The 16,691-nt window shown below is 35.0% G+C and overlaps 1 protein-coding gene across 1 annotated transcript in view; it reads left to right on the forward strand.

Annotated features, from left to right (window-relative positions):
* LOC125670346 (guanine nucleotide exchange factor subunit RIC1-like) overlaps nt 1-16,691 on the forward strand; it is a 39,147-nt gene that overhangs the window by 20,913 nt on the left and 1,543 nt on the right. The window contains exons 18-32 of the mRNA XM_048905456.2: nt 1,136-1,264; nt 1,783-1,879; nt 2,126-2,247; nt 2,782-2,828; nt 3,036-3,160; nt 3,534-3,676; nt 4,634-4,720; nt 5,384-5,468; nt 5,978-6,239; nt 6,403-6,570; nt 7,226-7,344; nt 7,629-7,814; nt 10,911-11,082; nt 13,164-13,352; nt 13,627-16,691. The exon at nt 13,627-16,691 is cut by the window's right edge and continues 1,543 nt beyond it. Of these exons, the coding sequence (XP_048761413.1) occupies nt 1,136-1,264; nt 1,783-1,879; nt 2,126-2,247; nt 2,782-2,828; nt 3,036-3,160; nt 3,534-3,676; nt 4,634-4,720; nt 5,384-5,468; nt 5,978-6,239; nt 6,403-6,570; nt 7,226-7,344; nt 7,629-7,814; nt 10,911-11,082; nt 13,164-13,352; nt 13,627-13,870 (2,175 nt within the window). The 3' untranslated portion in view covers nt 13,871-16,691. The remainder of the gene's footprint in view (nt 1-1,135; nt 1,265-1,782; nt 1,880-2,125; nt 2,248-2,781; nt 2,829-3,035; nt 3,161-3,533; nt 3,677-4,633; nt 4,721-5,383; nt 5,469-5,977; nt 6,240-6,402; nt 6,571-7,225; nt 7,345-7,628; nt 7,815-10,910; nt 11,083-13,163; nt 13,353-13,626) is intronic.

The raw sequence follows: 16,691 nt of genomic DNA on the forward strand, positions 1-16,691 counted from the left end.
AAGTTTATAAATAACATCTGGAATAGCTCACTAATAAGGTAATAAATAACATCTGGAATAGCTCACTAATAAGTTTATAAATAGCATCTGGAATAGCTCACTAATAAGTTTATGAATAACATCTGGAATAGCTCACTAATAAGGTCATAAATAGCATCTGGAATAGCTCACTAATAAGTTTATAAATAACATCTGGAATAGCTCACTAATAAGTTCATAAATAGCATCTGGAATAGCTCTGACACTAATAAGTTTATAAATAGCATTTGGAATAGCTCACTAATAAGGTCATAAATATCATCTGGAATAGCTCACTAATAAGTTTATAAATAACATCTGGAATAGCTCACTAATAAGTTTATAAATAACATCTGGAATAGCTCACTAATAAGTTTATAAATAGCATCTGGAATAGCTCACTAATAAGTTTATAAATAACATCTGGAATAGCTCACTAATGAGGGTAGAAGTCACATCTGGAATAGCTCACCAATAAAGGTAAACCAGGGGTAACACCTGGAATAGCTCAGTAATAAAGACTGGAATAAATGGTTAACAAATTCAAAGACAAACCATGTATGAAAAAGTCAATTGCTAGTAGATTGGAAATAATGACCTTCTTGCACTTAAAATATGCAAAAAATCATCTTTCAAAGATTGGAATTTTAAAAGAACATATTAGGAGTATTGTCAGTTTTTAGATTGCACATAAATTACAAAGTCTTGCCTCAAAATTTAAGATGAAACTTAGAATTAAAAAAAGGGGTTATAGATCATATTGTTGAATTATTGGCCAAAAAACAAAAAATTTCATACAAAGTATTTTTGGTAAATTGATATAGACATTTTTAAGACTCAATGTTTTCTCTGGAAAATTTATATCAAATAAATCAATGAATTTATAACATTTGAATTAGTTCCCACTCTCTACTTTTGGATTATGAATTACAAAATTGAAATGTGAATCTGCTGAAATTTGATTCAGTGGAAATTAAGCAGTTAATGTTCTGAAAAGTTAAATGTATCAGTAAGTACAAAATTGTATTTTTTAAATAAGAACTTTTTACTATGATGAAATCACAGACTAATGTGTATTGACAAGTTTTGTGAAATTTAGTTCATTGCCTTATTTCAGCAACCATTTGGAACGCCAGCTGTGGTGGCCACTAATGTAGAGAACATGTGGTCAACATCACGAACAAATCAGAGTAAAACCCAGCTCATGGAGGCGCTGTGGTTAGGGTGTGGAGCTCAGGGAATGAAGGTGTGTGTGAGATACTGCTGAGGGATTTATTGTAGAGGGACCATTAAGTCAGCAGTGTACACCTGCAATATGTCAGAGTTATTTCCCTTTAAAGAACTCTTGTTCATAGTAAGGTTCGAAACAATTTGTTTACACACGGGAGTGGGACAAATGCCCATCACTGCATAAATGAGTGTACACAGTTTCTCATATGCAGTTTCATCACCCAAATTCAATTGATACACAAATCAAGTAAGTAATGAGTAAATAAACACATGAAAGTCTTATCATATGACATTATTTCGTTGCTTGTACGTATCATATCTAGGATATATCATATGACATTATTTCGTTGCTTGTACGTATCATATCTAGGATATTACTTGCAAACATGGCATTGCTTTTATGAGTTCAATTTAGTAAAACATTTTATATTTTACTGTCTTCCTCTATGACTTTAAGTGCACTCTGCCCCACTTTGGCATTCAGAATAACACAGAATGCGTTGTAGACTAACTGGAAACTTTGTTTATTTTCAGGTGTGGTTACCTTTATATCCAAGACATGAGGGTAAAACTCACAACTTCATGTCAAAACGCATCATGCTGCCATTCAGGGTAGATATATATCCTCTTGGTGAGTGAAAACTGTGATTAAACTACTGTATCTCATGATGTATGATTGTTATCTGCTTAGTAATTGATGACACGACTTCAGCTGATAGCTGCACTTCAAAGGGAATATTTTTGGGAGAGGAGTATTAGCCACATTGGGACACCTTTGCTATTAATTGAACAATAACACCTACAAGAGGGAACTCTTGTCACAGTTTGCAAAACCCTGCCGTAGCATAAGATGATGTTGATGTTGTTTTTATTCCAGCTGTTTTGTTTGAGGATGCTGTGATATTAGGAGCAGCCAGTGATGGTGTGATTTACAAACCGTACAGTGAGGATGGAAAGAGATCTGTCCAGAACCTTCCTTTCTGTATCCTGGAGAGAACTGTGAGTCATCACATATATAAGTATTGTAGACAGAATAGCAGTCTTTGTTGACATTGAAACAACAATCATTGTAAGAATTATGTTAACTGTTAGGCCACAGTCTTTTTTGGGTTTATGGGTCTGCCATTCTAATATCTTTTTACGGTTTTTTTTGAAGAAAAATAAAACGGAAATTTTTTTTTTTTTCTTCCTGTCGTACCAACAAAAATCGATACTCCCTAAATCAAAATTGACTGAGCTTTTTTCTGAGAAATGTTGGACTCAATGTCTACCAGAGGGCGAGATGTGATATCTATGTGTATACTGATTGATATCACAAAGCTCATTTAGGTAGATGTGCAGTAATGTTTAATTCTTGATCAAGTTTTGCATTACTGTAGCTTTCTGCTCTTTTAATTTTGATTTTATTTCGATTAACCAACCCTGATTTTTTCAAGAAAAAAATCCATAAGCCAACAACATGAAAAAATTGTGGCCATTTCATACTCACATTTAAAATATGAGATATCAATTGATTTACATATTTCTTTGTAGAGTCAAATATATCTCCACCACATACTAAGACAACTTCTAAGGCGAAAGTAAGTGAAAATTTAAAACATCTCCAGAAAGGATGAATAAGTACAATTACATATATACAGGTGTTTTTTTTAAAATTATATTGTGCCTGTCTCCTTATTGTGGATGGTTTTTGTTTTAAAAAAATCCTGTAATTGTTTTTGTATTAGCTTATTTTAAAATAAATCATAAGTATCTATTTAGAATGCATTGAGTATTTGTATTTTCAGTTTGGGAGTGAATGCACTGGATTTGGCCAGATGTTGTACAGAGTTGTCCTACTTCCCACATGTTCTAGAATTGTTACTTCATGAAGTTCTAGAGGCAGAGGCAACTTCCAAAGAACCCATTCCTGGTAATTCTAGACTACTGTTTCATATTTATGTGCACATAGACATGGACTAAATATGAAATTGATATCGCCTTCAACATCTGACTTATTTGTTGAAAAAAATGCTGCAAGTCACATTTTACTTGCAAGAATTTTTGCATAAATTTGCAAGGTTGGCTTGATGCAAAAATAAAGTACTCATGAATAATTTTGTGTATGATAGTATGTACAGTGTAGTGAAACAAATTCAGTGTTCACAAAAATTATACATGTATGTTGCTTATTAATCTCAGAAGGTAAGATTGAGGGAAAAATCTTAACAAAATACGAGATATTAACAGAACTGGAAGTGATTATAGTATTGAAAATGTACATACAAGAATGCCATCATTTGTAGACCCCTTGTTACCCCGAGTTGTGGCTTTCATACAAGAGTTTCCAGAATTCTTACAAACTATTGTACATTGTGCGAGAAAGACTGAGGTAGCATTATGGCCCCACCTATTTTCTGTTGTTGGAAATCCCAAAGATTTGTTTGAGGTGAGACTTACAAAATCATATTATTTGTGAAGGTTTCTTAAAATTACATGGAAAACATACACAAGATCTTTAAGCCATTTCAAGTGCAGTATAGGGTCAGTGTATTATTAAGGAAGTATACTACATTGCCATAAAAATATTTTTAAAAATGAAAACGGTACAAATCTTGCGAGGTTTTCGGGACAAACATTCTAGTCAATGACGCGGTAATGCCTGTGCAACATTGTATCACAGTAGTTCTGAAGAAACGATGTCACATCAACAATCAAAGGCATCTATGGCGGGAATGTTGGAAAGATTGGGAGTCCAAACTATACTATTATTATGAAATGGGTATGGATATGTTTTTCCACGAATCGTTCGTCTTCTAATGGAGCCCACGCCCGGAGGCCTCTATATCACCATCACACTGACTGATAAATATAACGCATCGGTACCCTCGTATAAATCAACAAAGGTTTGCCTATTTTCATTAGAAAACGGAATACCTATTAGTTTCAAAATATTCCCAAAATCGATGCACTGTAAACTGTAATGATCTACAGAACAGAGTTCGCCGCCATCACGTCCAAAGGGACCCTTCTAAATGCGCCTCTAATTTGAAGAGTGCCGTAATGGAAAGTTATGCGCTGCAAAGAGCGACAACTCAAATAGTTCTATGTTACCTCCGATTGCCGATTTCGAAAGCAGCATTTCGAAAGAAGGTTTTCAATTTTCCCTCCGTCGTTTTGTAACCAACACGACAAGAGCGACAATAAAAATATTCTGAAAACTCAACACCCACGTGGCACAAAATAAAACAATAGAAACTACCCACTACCCATAATAAATATTTTTTTAACAGTCCAACCACGGACCAAATAAAATATGAAAAAATACCACCCACACAAAAAAATATAATTTCTGGAACAGCCCTTACCGAATCTGACTGATAATTGACTCTAATGTATTTTTCAGCAATGTATTGTAAACGAAGAACTGGAAACGGCAGCCTCATATCTTATCATCCTACAGAATCTGGAGCGCCCTATCATCAGTCGACAGGTTTAACACGTTTATTAATAATAATTTTGTATCACTTTTATTATTTCTCTGTGAGTAGAATCTCTGTTTAGTTTGCCGGTATGAGTGTCTGAAGAGCTGAATATTGCAATACTCCCAGCGTCAATGACATGTCCATGGACATGAGGTCAAAATGATCAAACCCTAATAATGTAAGATATTTGAGACATAGCTTTCATATTTGGAGGGTAAATTTCATAATTGAAATAGCTTAACTTTGACCTTGGATCCAGGATATTCATTGGAAATTATTTTTATCTAATCCTGAATAACTTGGGATGATTTAGAGACACTGGTTTCAGATCGGTGTTTTGAAGGCAACTTCTAACTAGAATACTTTTCAGACACCCCCCCACCCCCCCACCCCCAAGTTGTCCGACCGTAGATGATGGGCAGTGACCAAGATTACATCATACATATGTCTAGAGAATTTTAAGTTTTTGTGAAAATTTTGTCTACGACCAAATAATTGTTTGTGCTTGTGAGTTATAGTTTACATATTTAGAAAATAGTTCCCATACTAAAAGATGTTTTAGTTTATTGTACAAAAACTTGAACACACTTGGCAAGCTAGTTTGTCGTCTGACAACTTTTGCTGCCTTGAAAAAACCAAGGAGAAATAAGATTTGATGTGTTTTGTTATAGCATGCCACACTGTTACTTGACCAGTCTCTGGAGAGAGGGAAGTGGGACCTAGCTAGAGATCTTGTCAGATTCCTAAAGGCTATAGGCATGTATACATTGTTACACTGAATTTAACACACTGCTATAGCACAGTATATCAGTAAGGAAGATATCATATATGTATTTCATAATGATTTGAAAGCATACAACAATTCTTATCTAATCTAAATTCATTATTGATCTTGTTTATATAGATTCATGCACTTAATAGATCAAATAAAAATTTCTGTCATCGATTCACAATTCATACTAATATTCAAATCCTGCAACAATGCAAAACAGTATTTATGCTATCCTACTTAACAAATACAAAAATTTAACTGTAGAATCAGAATGGTCATTCATTAGTTAATACATGACAAAATCGTAACAGCATTTTACAATGCCTAATTACAAAAATATCAAACATAAAAGATATTTACAATAAACAGCATTGTGACAATGCAAAGCCATGACCTAAACATTGCCACACAGAAATTGTGAAAGTTTTTAGTATATTTTGTCTCTGAATATATGCATTGTATGTAGAATATCACACCACTGTATCAATTGCAGATCCCTCAGAAGCAAGCACACCCCCCATCCTGGCCTCGACTAAGACCTCGTCCTCCAAATCCTACCACTCTGGTGTCCCTAGTCCTCCTATCTTACCCAATGAGGCCGACGGATTCAGCTTTAGTAATGTCAGTAACGTCATCAATGTCAGCAGAATGCGTAGCTCCAGTATGACAGGGGCAGACTACTCTGAAAATGTGCCAAAGGGGAGCAAACCCAAACTGAAACATACATTCTCTGATAACATATTTAGTGTCAAAAAGTAAGTTGCTGTTTTGAGATTTGTATCGTTTTCATTTGAGATTATTTTAAAATACATGTAATTTTCTGCAAGCTAGTCGTAATGTGCAATTCATGTCTATATTGATTGTGAAAAATAATGGTTCTTTGTGAGTGACAAAATAAACCATTTATCTTGATGACAGACCCTTACCTAAACCAAAGGAGGAGGGAGCTCCTGATCAAATGTACATAGACATGATTCTCTGCCGACATTGTCGAAAACTTTTAGAGACAAATTGTCTGCGGGACATGGGGTATTTCAGTGCCAACACAGATGATTTTCATCTCGTTTCCTTTTTAAAGAGAGAGAGGTTTGTCAGCTATTTCTTAATCTCACACCCCAATTAAGTACTTACATGCATAAAGTCTTTAAGTCACCTAAGTATACTCATGCATTAGCATTTGAACATTTTCAACTTCTCCTCAAATTCTACAAGGCCAGTGTTTGCCAAAATCAAAATTAGCATTATTAGGATAAAGGGAAACAAGTATTGTGAATTTCATGACTCCTGTCCCCCTGTAGGGCTGAGGGACAGAGCCTAAACCTTAAAAAGTAATGTACATGTAATACCTGAAAAAATTCTTCTTTACACAAGAACATTTTGCAGACAAACTGTTTGTATAATATAGCCATGATGAACAAAGATGCTTCTACTAAAGGGTATCATCTATGATGACACTGTTTTTGTTGAACATCGATTTTTGCTAATTTTGTGGTTGAGCAAATTCAAGTGATCAACAATGCACAATGATTGCTTATAAAGGAAGAACTTGGGAGTAGCTGTCCACATAAATTACATATCAATGAAAATATATTTATAGACATATTTATAAAAAAAAATTGTCCACGTACATTGATAAAACCATACAAAGTAGTACCAGTATGCTAAAATGAATACACATACATGTACAATATTATCACAGCACTGAACTATATTTGATGGATTTTTTGGCATTCTTTTTCAGATTAAAAGGTGCCAAAGTAGAGGATTTTGTAAGAGCGGTAAAGGATATTCACCACCAGTTTGAGTGGCCCTTACCCATCTTGTCATATCATGTGTTCCAGCAGCTCAAAAGCAAAACATGTATGTAGCATTGACAATGCCATGAACAATTTTCAAACAGATTTCAATATGCAAGTCATAAACATTATTCATTAAGTATTTTAAAACAGGTGTACGTCAAGAAGAGTTAAGTCTAAAAATCCAAGGGTGATTTTTTTGTTTTAATGACAAGTATAGCTTTATTGAAAATAACACACCATAGTTGACATTGGAGAAGTTCTAACGTGAAATCAACTGTAAATTCAGTTGACTGACCACTGCCCTTAAAACATTTTTCTAGCTAAGTTTTGAAATTTTGTTTGCAGTCTCCACCTCCAGCTTGGCCTCGCTGTCTTTGTTGGATGGCGAGAATCTTCCAACAGTGAATGTCGGGGCCCACAACAATGATACAGACTACCATAGATACTTAGGGACCCTGCAGCCCCCCTCCCCACTCAACCTCTCCCAGGCGATGTCTGATGATGTGGTGTTAAAACCACAGGCCATCAAAAGTAAGGATATATTGTTCATATATGTATTAGGGTTGTTGAAAATTATTGAGGCAATGTTATTTTTATTTGGAGAATAAAAAAAATTAAATTTTTTAAAATTAAATACAATTCAATTGTACTGTACTTCTACAACAGTGCAACATTTCATGTCTCAAGCATGGTGCTTTCGTAAATTAATTTCAACATGTTGATTCACTCAAAACACCCATGATAGCTTTATCACATCATATGATGCTGTCACATAGTTACTCCTTTTCAAAATAAATTCCATCAAAATCAATCCACTTTAAATGATGAAAATCAAATTTAATGGATCCAACGGGGGCAAATGCACTCCATACTTAAATTTTCAACCCATCCTTTGTGTACTGTTGTGACACCGATGTGTTATCCCTCACAGTTTGACACATATCATTGGCATAGAGTGGAAGTTGCCTTTTTCACTTGGAATTTTAGCCCATTCTTCAACATATTTATCCTCAATTACTCTATAAAAACTTTAACAAGTTCTATGATATTCTTATATTCTTACATTTTAAACGTCTCCATGTGAATGAGACGTTAAACAATATACAATCAATCAATCAATCTTACATTTTATTATTGATAAGATAGCGCTGTACAAATATGCCAATTTTCATCAATTGTCATGACAGAGCTTACACTGGGCTAAAATTTTGTGTCGCAGCCTTGAGCGTCAACTCCACTAGTCTTTGCTGTATATTTCATAATATGTGTACGGTGTGACCGTTGAGACGAGCAAAGACCCATAACATCTTACAATACGACTTGAGGCAATTTATTTAAAGCGGGAAATATAACGCGGTTGATGTAAACAGTGCATTGTGACATCATCATTAACTGCGATTGTTTTTCTTTCAAATCAAGCAATTATCCACAACGAAATATACGAAGGTATGGGAAAGCTTGTCTGTAATTTAAAATCATCTGTGGTACTTTCCAAACTATTTATTTGTTTTATCTATGGGGTTGTCAATGAAGTATTCCGCAGTGACTGAGACATTTTTCCGGAAGCATTATGGGTAGTCCCCATAATTTTTCAGCTGATGAAGAGCAAATCACATTACTCAATTGCGTAATTATTGGAGCGAGCTCGTCACATCGCTTCGCGACACGAGCTTTGCTCGCTATTATGTTTTAACATCATATATACAACACAACTTTGTTTTGCTTTTATCAAGAATCACTGTTTTCATTACATTATGAAAATTGCTTTAGTCAGGTGTCTTGTCAGTCAGTCACCGCAATATTTTATATGTTCTATTGTTTTTGGCCACCAAGTTTACTGAAATAAAAATCAAGGATCATTTGATTGCCTATAACTGCATATGATAAAAACAAGCATTGAAGGAGTTTTTAGCTCAAGTGAGCTTTTCTGATCGCCTGTTGTCAGTCGTCTGTCATTAAACTTTTAACATTTTTGACTTCTTCTCCAGAACCACTGGGCCAATTTCAACCAAACTTGGCCAAAGCATCCTTGGGTGAAGGGCTTTCAAGTTTGTTCAAATGAAGGGTTATGTCCCCTTCAAAGGGGAAATAATCACAAAAATGCAAAAATAGGGTGGGGTCATTAAAAATCTTCTCAATAGGGGATCAAATTTTTACATACAAATATATTGTAAAAATCTTTAAAAATCTTCTCAAGAACCACTGAGCCAGAAAAGCTGAGATTTTCATGAAAGCTTCCTGACATAGTGCAGATTCAAGTTTGTTCAAATCATGGCCCCCAGGGTTAAGATGGGGCCACAATAGGGGATCAAAATTTTACATACAAATATATAGGGAAAATCTTTAAAAAAAATCTTCTTCTCAAAAACTACTGAGCCAAGAAAGTGGAAATTTATAGGAAAGCTTCCTGACATAGTGCAGATTCAATTTTGTAAAAATCATGGCCCCAGGGAGTAGGTTGGGGCCACAATAGGGATCAAAGTTTTACATGCAAATATATAAGGAAAATCTTTAAATATGAGTCCACGTGAGCGATGTGGCCCATGGGCCTCTTGTTTTATTTTTAGGTCACCTGAATCATTCAGGTGACCTATTGCTATCTGTTTTTGTCGTTCGTAGTGCGTCGTGCGTTAACATTTGAACATTTTCAGCTTCTTCTCTGAAACCCCAGAACCAATTTCAACCAATTTTGGCATATAGCATCTGTGGGTGGAGGGGAACAAAAATTGTGAAATTCGTGGTCCCTGCCCCCCTGGGGCCTGAGGGGTGGGGCAAAAACCATCAAAATGAGTGTAATTTTAAAAAATCTTCTTCTTTACTCCTGGACATCAAGAAGCCAAACTGTGGGCATAATTATAATGAGTGTTGAGCCCTCTACCAAAATTGTGAAATTCATGGCCCCTGGGGCAGGGGTTCTTGTGTTAGGGTGGGGCTCTATTGGTCATATAGTGAAAATGTAGAAATTCTTTGAAAATCTTCTTATATTGGTTTTATCTAAGGAGTAAATAACCCTTTTCTTTATGATGTCTCAGACCTAGGTTTTTTAAAAAGGATTATTGATTGAACATAAAAATGACACATGTACTTCATAACCACATAGCTATTCAATGTTTCTTCCATCCAAAAGTAAAATTCTTATATTTAAACACAAACCTAATGCAAACATTGGAAGGTTGTTACATGATACTCAGGTGACCTATAAGGCCCCTGGGCCTCTTGTTATTAATAGTGTAAATAACATGCATGATAAGAACAATACTCAACAAAACATAAACAATCTGTGAATTGATACACCGGAAAAGTCATACTGATAAAGGAATTACTGTGAATGTCTCAATAACTTCCAAACAACCCTTGTAATATATCATGCATCATAATAGTGTTGATAATTATCAAAGTAATGAATTTTACAAGTAAATTTAGGAATACCACAAAAGTGTACAATAGCATTTAGAGACCACGAATCCCCACCAAGCCTCACACATTTCAAGTTTTAATCAAGTGCTGGCAATCATTAAAATACATGGAAAGTAGAATTCATCTAATACTGCTAGAATCACACTGCATATGCAATATGCATGTAGGAACAATTTGTATGTGCACACACACCTGTGGGTTTTTTTTCAGCTGAGGAGAGCAGCTTGGCCACCACTCTGGACATATCAGACACCAGTTCATTGTTTGGGGACCTGGATTACATGACGGAGTCATCATTACAGGACACGCTGTCCCCAGAGCTGGAGATTCTCTCACAGGAGATGGCCAATAAAGGGCCACGGCAGTCAGAAATGGAACTAAGGTACCACTACACTATGTCACTCCATTCCATGGGCAGACTTAATGTATTTATTCTGTCCAACAACCTGTCTGTTAGTTGGAAAGTGTGTGAATACAGTTTCATTTACATTTTTAATTGAAATGGAATGAAACTTGGCAGAGCTAGACTGGTACATATGTTTGATCAAATTGATTTCGAGAATTTCTGCAATATGATGTGGATTATGATATGGTGATGTGGGAACGTTTGTGGAAGCAGTTTTTCCTGCAGTTTGAATTGAATTGAAATGTAGCATATTAAAATGTTCACCTCCCAAGATTAATTTAGCAATGTACAGGGTGTGTGTGTGGTGGTGGGGGGGGGGGGGGTCTCTGTAGAATAACATGATAACATGGACTTTGTAATTGTAATACCTGTACATAGGGATGTTTGTGAACACAGTTAATCTGACAGTTTAGATAATAGAATGGTATGTGGAATGTTTGTGAACACAGTTAATCTAACAGTTTAGATAATGGAATGGTATGAAACTTGATAGATATGGTTAGTACCAAGTGTAGTGGTACAGTTCCACAGTGGGGTTAAGGTGTCCCGAGTAAAATAAAAAGTAATAACAGCATATTCATATAAAAGTAAAATTCTTTCATGCGTCACATATTTTTTAGTAAAAATCGTTTGTCAATACATAAACAAACATCGTATCACGTGGGGAAATCCTTTGCTTAACTATTACGTCGTCTTACAAGTGACGTAGAGCTATTTTTATCCGCTAGACTTTTAGTTGTTTATCACCTCGGTACAGGTGAAAGATGCACTCAAATCATTTGCAGTTTGGGCTTGATATGTCAACATTGATATGGTAAATTTAAAGAGTGATACGGATCGGTACAATATCCTCTCAAATATAGCAATTTCCATAATCTCAACTCAAATGTTGGGTATTTTCCACATTCACGTCCAAATCGTATCAAAACGAGGCAAAATATTGTACCTTCCGTATCAAAATCCTAAATCTGCAACTAGTTACCTTTCTGAATATGCCTTGATCGAAATAAAATATCGTCATCTTTCACCTGTAACGAGTCGATATGTACATGCGTTGGTTTTCTTTATTCCAAATGACTATACACATCGGGGGCGATATCAAGGTCACAAAGTGATGTAAAGATTACTTTACAGTCTTTCGTGCACATACTATATATATATATATATATATATATATATATATATATATATATATGAGACTTACAGTGTATATATTATCGAAGAAAACTGGGGGGGGGGAATCATCTGACAAACAGATTTAAACACATACGATACAGCTTGAACACTAGGTAACGGCAATAAATAGCAAGAAAATATTATGACATTTTCCCCGCGATACAACTATAGACCTGTACGTCGTGACGTACTTTTATATTGTGACGTCATATAGTATGAAGTGCACCGAGGTACATTTGATGATGTATGTTTTAACTTTACCCGGGACACCTTAACCCTTTCTCATTGTTATGTACAATTACATATAGTATGAAGTGCACCGAGGTACATTTGATGATGTATGTTGTAACTTTACCCGGGACACCTTAACCCTTTCTCATTGTTATGTACAATTACATATAGTATGAAGTGCACCGAGGTACATTTGATGATGTATGTTTTAACTTTACCCGGGACACCTTAACCCTTTCTCATTGTTATGTACAATTACATATTGTATGTTGTGCATATTGGAAAGGAAAAAGGAGAAAGAATGATAGAATTTTATGCTAAAAGAATACATCTTTATGTATTTCTTTTCTTCCTGATACCAAAATATTTCTGTCAAACATGTGTACTTCATTTCTTATGTTCGAATTAATGTCATTTACACTATACAGATCAGGGGATGGAGGAACCATGTAAACTACCCCTATTTTAAGTTCCAAAAAGGAACAAGTCATAAACCGATGTAAATCTGCTTCATTTGAAATCATAAAAATCTCATTAAAAAGCTACATATATTAATTTTCTTTAACATTTAAGATTTCTTAAGTACATTTATAATTTGTGTACACTGTTACTGTCATGATGCCGCTATTTAAATATACAATCATTATTAGGTATTTGCTTCAAATCCTTCTGGAGGCAGGGTGTCTGGAGTGGGCAATGATTATCTCCCTTGTTCTGCGGGATGTGGAAGCCGTGGTTAGAACGGTCAACACGGCTAGCATGACGGACACTCCCTTGGAGATGGTGGCCAGAATGAGAGAGGGAATCTCTTATCTGGAACTCTGGGCAGATACTGAATGGTAAACTCAAAGGATATGTGATATTTTTATTTATACTTACTTGCTCCCTTTGTAACCACAATGTTACTGTTATTCCCATAACAAACTTAAGCATTTACTGACTTTATACAATTAAGTAAATGATATGAAATCATATTATAAAAATAAGATTTTGTGATTTTTTTCAAAATGTTAATTACTGGAGAATATATGATGGATATTGCAGTGTTAAAATGCATTGCATTGTGTAAATAAAAATTCAGGAGAGATTGAAACCCACTGACATGTTTTTTAGCCTGGGATATAAACCATTCCTTCACTTCATACGGAAGCAGATTCAAGTGCTTGGAAAGCTTGCTGAACAAACTCCACCAACTCTACAGCTGAGTTCCTCAGTGATGGAGGACCACCACAGTGACGATGAACAGTTATCACCAGAGGTCCAGACAATTCACACCAAGGAATCAGATAGCTCTCCAGACAACAGTCCACTGCCAGGCCACAATACAGCCAAATCTAGTGAATGTGTGATTTCATAAAACTTACGGCGATTATTACAGAGGCCAGTAAACAGCTGGAGGACAGGAACCAGCTAAAACCTTTAATGTTAAACACTAGTCACTAGTTACTTCCAGTCAGTTACTGCCATTCTTGCTGGATGGAAAATACTGTCATTCCTATCTTTTAAAGATAATCAAAAAACAATATGATCAAAAAACATAACATTCATAGATCAATGATGTAGATAAACAAAGCATATCCAGCTAGCAGAATGTAAATCAGGGGGACACACTGTCCAATTAGCTGTAAGAAAACATGAGTGGCAGACACACTGTCCAATCAGCTATAAGAAAACATCCAGTGGTAGAAACACAGTCCAATCAGCTGTAAGGAAATGCTGTCCTATCAGTTGTAGAAAACACTCAGTGGTGGCAGAGGACAACAGGGTTCTCTGCAGTCTATTTATTATTGAAATTTTTTTTTATGCAGCAGAGCTGTGTCAAAGACTATCATGTTTTATGTATTGCATGCCAGATTTTTAACTTTAGCACTTCACATATTTAATACATGTATTCATACATGGTTTAATTTCTTAAAATGCTTTACTCATATGAAAGCTTGATTCCAGATAACATGCAATTCATAAGTCAGTGAGCATCTTGAAAGTCTTGATAAATGTAAAGCATTCACATTTATTCCACAGAATTCTAGATGTTGAATGAATAATCATGCCAAGTTTCAGCATTTATGTCGGGGAGAGTTAAATCTTTACCCAGGTAGAAACAGCTATTACAAATAAAAGAGTGCTGCTGAAGTGCTTGATCATGTGAAAAGTAGTAGGTGTGCCATATGTTTTCAATAAGTCAGGCTTTATTTTGTATCAGGAGTAAGAGTATGGAAGTGGCACTGTAACCCACGGGCTTTCAGTAGAAGGAACATTATATTTTGTTTACATGCTTCTAGCAATCACCGTCATAAGTTTGCCAAAAGTTAGATTTCAGTATTACAATGTCTCATTGTTCAAACATTCCTGTGACATGTTGTAGAAAATGACATTTCTGTAGCAGACTCTTCACAGTGACCTTTGTTTATAGCAGACTCTTCACAGTGACCTTCGTTTATAGCAGACTCTTCACAGTGACCTTTGTTTATAGCAGACTCTTCACAGTGACCTTCGTTTATAGCAGACTCTTCACAGTGACCTTCGTTTATAGCACTCTTCACAGTGACCTTCGTTTATAGCAGACTCTTCACAGTGACCTTCGTTTATAACACTCTTCACAGTGACCTTTGTTTATAGCAGACTCTTCACAGTGACCTTCGTTTATAACAGACTCTTCACAGTGACCTTCGTTTATAGCACTCTTCACAGTGACCTTCGTTTATAGCAGACTCTTCACAGTGACCTTCGTTTATAACAGACTCTTCACAGTGACCTTTGTTTATAGCAGACTCTTCACAGTGACCTTCGTTTATAACAGACTCTTCACAGTGACCTTCGTTTATGTCATTTGTAGAAGTTTTCGTTCCTGATACTAGTCAACTTAAAATCTAATCGCCAGACTTGAAAATTGAATATTATGTGGTGAGAATTTGTTAATTCAAAATGAAGAACCAGTAAGTAGGGATAAATGCATGTACTAAAATATGTAGATTATTTTATAATTGATTCAGATGTATGTATTTTAAAAATCATATGAGACTGTAATTTCCTTATATTACATAAGTACTTAATTTGGTATTGCTGTCCAGTCATTACCCAATGAGAACATGAAATCTTGAGTGTGAAGCTCTAGAGGACTTAAATCTACATAGAATTAGTGATCAAGATAGAATAGTGACAGTTTTGATTTCACAAGAACAGCTTCTCACGAATTATGCAAATAGTAATGTCATTGGCAGGGAAATGAGAGAAACAAATTTAGAACGAAGGCATTTTTCTTCTATGATAGCTATTTGATTTCCTGTTGACTAATTTAGGCTTTTAGTGTACAAATAAATAGGGAATGATTAAATTCTTCCTTGCTCAGTTGATTTGTGAACAATTACTAATTTCAGTATGTAAATCCTATAACATGATTTGTCATTAGTATCAACAGATATTTGTCAAAGGAGAGTAACTCTATAGACTGATAAGCTGTAGGTATTTTTTATACGAGAAGGGGTGCTTTATTGGGAAAATTCTCCATTTTCGTGTATTGCAGAATTGGCATCTGTACAAGAATTTTAGTGTAAATTTCATTTGACTTGCCAATGACCTTGACTACTCTTGTATAGTCAGGAATCAACAGCATATAATGATTTTTATTGAGGCTTATGAGCACAGTTTTGATACCTTTATTATGTTTACAATCATCAGTTCAGTCAACCTCCATTTATCATTAATTCAATTGCAATACAGAACATCCTGATTTTGCTGCTCATGTATTTGTGCAGCTGTAATCTTCTTCAGCATGATCTTGTTCAGAAGTACATGTACTTTGTATTATCAGAACTTATGAAGACGTTATCGTAAGTTGTAGTTTTGAATATAAACTGAAAACATTACGAGTTTGATATGGTTGTCTACTCTCAATACGATACTAGAGATTTTTTCTTCATCAATTGTTGAATTATGATTGCTATGTAGACATGCAGTAGGTTGTAAACAATGCATTCTATCTACCATTGATATTATTCTTGTCAAATTTTAGATCTGTAACTGACTTGCATGTGTTTATGTGTGTGTGTATGTGTGTGTGTGCCCTAAATATTGCTCCTGAACAAATGTTTTTAGTTCTTCTACTCGTAGTGTTTCATGCATATTGAACATAATGTAATTTCAAGTTGTCTTTTGTGTATGTACTGACAACTACATTG

Source organism: Ostrea edulis, chromosome 4 (genome assembly GCF_947568905.1).
Source record: "Ostrea edulis chromosome 4, xbOstEdul1.1, whole genome shotgun sequence".
Classification (NCBI taxonomy): Eukaryota; Metazoa; Mollusca; class Bivalvia; order Ostreida; family Ostreidae; genus Ostrea; species Ostrea edulis.